This window comes from Bombyx mandarina, chromosome 19, assembly GCF_030267445.1.
Source record: "Bombyx mandarina strain Sakado chromosome 19, ASM3026744v2".
Lineage (NCBI taxonomy): Eukaryota > Metazoa > Arthropoda > Insecta > Lepidoptera > Bombycidae > Bombyx > Bombyx mandarina.
The window spans coordinates 12,838,606-12,844,942 of NC_143225.1; the positions used below are offsets into that span (position 1 = coordinate 12,838,606).

Here is a 6,337-nt window from a genome sequence, read left to right on the forward strand (position 1 = left end):
TTTGTTTTCAAGTAAAACACAGGTTATGTGTACTGTAGTAAACAACACTGCACATAGATTATACACTTTGATACTGTATACACTATGGAGTATACACTATAGATACCCGAGCTCAGTGTAGCGAGAGAGATGGCTTAACGCCGGCTCGAGTGGGAGAGAATTGAATTGTACAGTCGATTGCGCATGGCGACGCGTCGCACACAGTACACACTACTGCATATATACTGTATATATATATATACCATCATATAGCTTGGCGACGCGTCGACACGGCATTCGTCGCCACGCTAGAAATCGGTTTTACGTGCGGCTATAGATGTTTCACATAAAAAATTCACCTTCACAGATTGTGCACTTAACCTAACACCTAAAAACACAAATATTATTTTTTGTGTTTTTAGGGAAGTGCACAAGAGTATATAATATATTATTATACTCTTTCATTAAATGTTGAGGAAACAAATGAAACAGTTCAGTTTCACTTTAATAAGGTGCTACTTTATGTCACCATTTCAGTTCACACTCTATTAGAATCAAACGGATTAGCGACTGAAGTATGAAACCTAGGTCTATGGGATTACCTGATTGCCAAGTGTCAGTCTCAAATATATTAAGTGTATAATCTATGAGTGTCAGTGTCTTAAAGCTGTCAAAGTGCTAATGTCAAAATTCCGCGTATAGCAAGACACAATTTTCGATTTGTTTTGTTTTTCATAAACGTTTTATTCAAAATAATTGTATTTGAGACTCACAAGTTTATAAGTGATTAGTTCACTGGTCCCGCATATGTCAATTTACGTAGTTCTAAATGTTGATGAATAACTAATAAAATGTATTTCACCTCAGCAAGTTCTCGTTTGTTACTGTATGATTGTTTAACGTGGGAACTGAAAAAGTCCTACGGATGTTACGAGGGTCTGCTACGTGATATTTCATGGAGCGACGACAGCAAATACATATTGCAGGTAAAATATAATTCAAAGCATTAACAATTATTTAGGATTAGCTGACCCGGCAGACTTCGTAGTGCCTTAATCGATAAATGAAAGACCTAAACTTTCGTATAAAAGAAACTTAAAACAAACAAAAGGAATCCGACGGACGGGAGACAGATCGAAAGAAAAACAAAATTGTTATTTTTAATTCCGAGCATTTTCATATTTATTTCCTTTACCAATTAATTCAAGACCGAAATTAGCCAAATCGTTCTAGCCGTTCTCGATTCTTAACGAGACTAACGAACAGCAATTCATTTTTATATAATATTATTTTGAAATTCAATCACATTATTTTGAAAAACATACAAAATGTCAGCAAAGCCATCTGATGATCATCTGATTGGTCTGTCGTAGCGATCAAGTTACCAAAGGGCAACCACAGTTAAGCATATCAGTTTTACACATCCATAAGAACTAATATTAAGCTTTTACTTATGAAATTGCTGTTTTTGTAAACAGAAAGTTAGCTTTTTTTTTAAATATTGATATATCAATCTATCAATCAAAATAAGCACTCGTGAGATTGATACTTCTCTGCCAGTGAAATTTTGTCAATGCCCTTCTGGATGAAGTCAAGCATTTTGGAGCCTCTGGAGCCTTTGGGACAAAATCTACAAAGACATTTTATACTGCCTCTTTTTCTTTTCCTCTTAGTAATTTGCACTCTTAGGAGAGTGGATGTGGTCATCAGTTCAGGTGGTTGTGTTCGTCACCATTCCTCTTGAACTTTCTTGTCCACTTGTGATGGGCCTTTTTTTATCTGTCCACTGTAACGGTAATTTGCTGTTTGGTGTTGTACCCTCAATCTAGCGCTGCACCACAAGGCGTTCTGCTGAGTCGTCACCCCCATGTGTAGCATTTATGTGAGAATGTGACCCTGAATAATGGAAGAGAGATGCTGCTTAATGCTGAGTTCCTGTACAAAAATGGGGAAGATGAGCGATCTTACAACTCTAACTTTAGTGACTTTCGTGACGTTTCGATTCCCCCATATTTTTTTTATCCTGTCCATGGCTGACCTCAAAATAGCCATACTCCGCTTTAATTCTTCAATGCATCCTCTACTGTATAAAATTAATGCGCCCAAGTTTGTAAATATATCATTGTATGCCATCACAGTTCACAATTCTTGTGACCTCCGGCAAGTTATTATTAGCACCGTCGCCAATCATGATTGTTGTCTTGCTGCGTTTAATTTTAAGTCCAAAATCAAGACTGACATGTTCCACTTTGTTGAGCAGCTCTTCCACCTGGCTCGACGTGACTAAAGTGATGTCTGCATATCGGAAACTTCTGACTTCCGACATTTATACCATCCGACCAGTTTTCGTGGTTAAGTCTCATTATAAGCTCTGTACATATATTCAAGGAGCACTGATTTATGCAACGTGATGAAAATTGTATGAGCCAAGTTCCAAGTTCCAAATTGCCATATTTTATTACGTAGGTTATGGAAAATTTCAACACAATATTCTCCAGATGGCTTGATGGTTTCAATCGGTCTCCTTTCCACTGGTTTTCCCTTTCTTAAGGTATTTTATTATACAAACCTCATCCTCAAGAATATTCGGCTCTATCTGCATACTGAGGATCGAAATAGTGCGAGTTAGGGTCTTGAAACAGAAATTGATAGAACTCTTTCAACGTTTCGGAAATATTGTCAAGGTCTGTCACTGCTTCACCTTGCGAATTCTCAATAGCCCACGTTTTCCCACTTTGCCTCCCCTAAATATTGAGGAACTCCCATGATGGTAATAGCCACTTTTTCGATTGTTTCTAATTGTGTTAAACTGCACACAGAAATAATTAGTGTACTAAAAATATATATTATAATTTTTAATGCTTGCATATTCATAAAGGATTTTATTAACGTTCCAGGTGAATTCAAAAGGCTTAGTTGAAATATTATCTGCAGCGGATCACGACGTCCGGAGTTTACAGCATTTATCATTAAAAGACAGTTGGTGTGCGAGTTTCCACCGAGATGGCCATCGTAACATAGCCGTAGGCACCAAGAACGGTAATGTAATGATATGGGACACGAAGAACCGAAGTGTCATAAAAACGTTTCCAACACCTTCACACCAGTCCGCTGTAAACTTCGTCAGCTACAATGCCAAGAATACTAGTTTAGCAGCGACCATGCAAAATGGCGACACGGTCATTTACGGTCTTGTATCAAACATTCCGGTTTTAACGGTCAAGCTGCCTTGTTCGAAAAGTATTTCGGCGATGAAATTTCATCAAGATGCTCGCTCGCTGTTGGGGCTAGCAACCGATGAAGGCCACATCGTGCTCCGAGACGTAACCACGAATAAAGATAAAGTGTTCTTTGAAAATGTACACGGGGCTCCGGTCAGTGACATTGCGTACTCGCTGATCAATCGAGACGTTATGTTTTCCTGTGGCTACGATAAAATCATGCACGTTTATGATATTCGATTACAGAACATAGTTTCGACTATTAAGGCTGCTTACACATTGACTTCTTTGGCCGTGAACACAGAAAACCAAGTCGGTTTCGGTACGAAAAATGGCGTAGTCCTCATATACGATTTGAGAGATTTAACTATTCCATTCAAAATACTTAGAGGTCACGAAGATGAAGTTAGAAAGGTTACTTTTCAACCTTTGCGAAAGATGGCCTTCTCAGCTGAAATCAGCCTGCGAGAAGATACTGAATGTCTTTCGCCAACTAAAGTACACTCTCCGGTTCGTACAAGAACTTCGGATATGTTTTTCATAAGCGACACACCCCCAAAAAATAATCTCGAAATATCTAATCAAGGTGATGCCAAAGCAGATTCATTTCTTGTCATGATGGGACTGGATAAATCGAACAATGATTTTGATGATGAAGGCAGTAAGTCTTTGGACCATGAAAGGAAAAGCGATAGGCACGAAGCAAGGTATCGCCAGTTGGACGCTGAAAAGAACATTAGTAAGATATCTACTCCTTTAACTAGCAGAACGATGGATAACTTAGTGTTTCCATCCCCTTTACCTTCCAACGGACTTGCCGAAGAAGCTCGAATATCAAATACAAATCTACCAATCAAACATTCTAGTTCTACTCCTTGCGTTGACGTAATGGAGAATAAATCCTTAGATGAATTAAAAGATTTTATTAAACTTACACTGACCGACGTCGCAGATGACAATAGAAATTATTTCCTGCACATCATGATGGCTCTGACAAAACAAAAATTATATTTGGAGAAACAACTGTCCAACATGAATGAGCAGATTCAGAATCTAACCTACAACCAAGACGTTTTAGTTGAGACAAACAGAAAGCTGGCTTTAGAAATTGATCAATTGAAAAAGAGAACTAGCTTTAATAAATCTTAGAAAGTTCCAGGTGTACTTATAAAGTTTTGGAGCTCTAATTTATTTTAAGCAAAAGTACATCAAACTTCATAATACAATATAGGAAGTTTGAAGAACTTTCGCTAAAATTACACATTATTATTTAAAATTATTTATATTACACAATTGTTATTTAACAGGTTCATACTATGGTTTTCACATTTCACGAGTTGTCGATATTTCGGCGTGTTGCAAGCGTCACGGTCAGGCATAGACTGAAGATTGCGGGTAGGATGTTAGGAGCAAAACAAAAAGTAAAGTAGACATTACTTATGGAAATACAAAAAAAAAAAAACATTTTTTTGCCAAATTAATAGTAGAATTAACATTGAAGTTATTTGTGCTGACTGCGAATTCATTTATAAACGCTTGTAGCATCATTTCAGTAATTTTTATGTCTCCTTCTATGCCATTGACCTGGGTAAGGGACCTGATGGTATTAAGCGTTGATCGGTGTCCATTCCACTATGGGAAAGTCGTCTAACGGCTGTGCAGCCTTTTAGGCGACCGGTAATAGGATGGCAATACCAATGTGTCCCCACAATACGCCCAATCAGTAATGGTATAGGCGCGTCACTCAATACGAATAAGTTTTGTCCCTAAAAGAACTGATTTTCAGAACCATTCGAATTCATTTTAAGTTTGTTAGGTCCTATTAACAGACGTTACACTGTAGCGTCTCTAAGCGATGCCTGCCACTTATTATCAGCTGAGCTGCAATCTCAATTGCCATATTTTATAAAAATTTAATGAAATGTTGTTGACTTTTCATAATCCTAGGTAGAATATTTTTAAAACTGTAAAATAATAATTGAAAGACATTTAGTTAATTTTAATATAATTATACACATATAAATAATAGTTGTGCCAAATTTAATACCGTTCGTAAAATTACGGACTTAAAAATTTCCAATATTTAAATAATTTTTTGTCTCTTTCGTTGTGTTTGTAATGTAAATTAAATAAAGTAAATTTGTAATAAATATTCCGGCATCAATACCTAATAGTATAGGATCCTTAGGAACGGATTCTTTGTAATTTAAAAATAATATACATAACATATTTTCAACTCCTCTTTTTATTTAACAAATGTTAAATATTATCATTGAACACTTAAAGTGTGTTGTAAATTAAAAAAAAATACGTAATTGTCTATTTGACAAATTGGTCAAGTTATTGGAGATCTGTTTAATGAAAATTATCACACTCATAATTAGTTAATCATATACAAATTTTGCATCTATCTAAATTGTTCTGTTTTCGTGTTTATTTTGACAATAATGTTAATAATTGATGTATTTTTGTGTATGAATTTGTTATATTTATAAATAATATTAGCTTCCTTGTTAATCTATGTAATTAAATTAGCTAGTACACTACTAATTTTATTAAATGCCTATAATTTTTAATTGTTTTTTTTTCAAACCATATCATGAGCCTTTTCTATTGGCAATTCAGTTTCAAGTAGTCACATCTATAGATCTTAGTGTAGGAATGGTAGGTAATAAATACGACATCGATGTTGGGAGAAAAACATGGTAAGGCGGGTACTAACGTCTAACGAAAGACCACTGTTATTTACAGCATTGGTCTTCTGTCGTGTGGGGTACGAACTGCTTGAATTGCTTCCCTTTTATAAATTATACATTATAAATTATTATTATCTATGCTGTTTTCATCCATGGATTGAGGCTCTTTCACAAGTTTTCCCAAGTTACCACAAGTTTCTCCCATTTAATCTACATGGGTGCCACTCCGGGAAGGACCGCTTAATTGCTGGGGATGAGATTAAATCCTAAAGGATATCCTGTAAAACAATTGTGGTGACCTAAAGAAGAAGATGGACAGACAGACACAAATGAACGAGTTTTTGGCGGAAACGCCAGGAGCGAAGTTGTGTGTATTGTTTTTTTTTTATAATTTAGTGTTTCTTCATGCTTAAAGGCTTCGTCAAACAGAAAGCGTAATTA

The 6,337-nt window shown here is 35.9% G+C and overlaps 1 protein-coding gene across 1 annotated transcript; it reads left to right on the forward strand.

The window, feature by feature from the left end:
- Positions 1–634: 634 nt before the first annotated feature.
- Positions 635–5,776, forward strand: Grip71 (WD repeat-containing protein Grip71). Its single transcript, XM_028184282.2, has 2 exons — positions 635–965; positions 2,877–5,776. Exons 1-2 carry the CDS (start codon positions 831–833, stop codon positions 4,347–4,349), a joined length of 1,608 nt encoding a protein of 535 aa, XP_028040083.2. The 5' UTR covers positions 635–830; the 3' UTR covers positions 4,350–5,776.
- Positions 5,777–6,337: the final 561 nt, after the last annotated feature.

Excerpts from the sequence above, each read along its gene's own strand:
- Grip71 (XM_028184282.2), top strand. The coding sequence starts at position 831 with ATGTATTTCACCTCAGCAAGTTCTCGTTTGTTACTGTATGATTGTTTA. Across the intron at positions 966-2,876 it reads ACAGCAAATACATATTGCAG|GTGAATTCAAAAGGCTTAGT; the intron begins GTAAAATATAAT and ends TTAACGTTCCAG.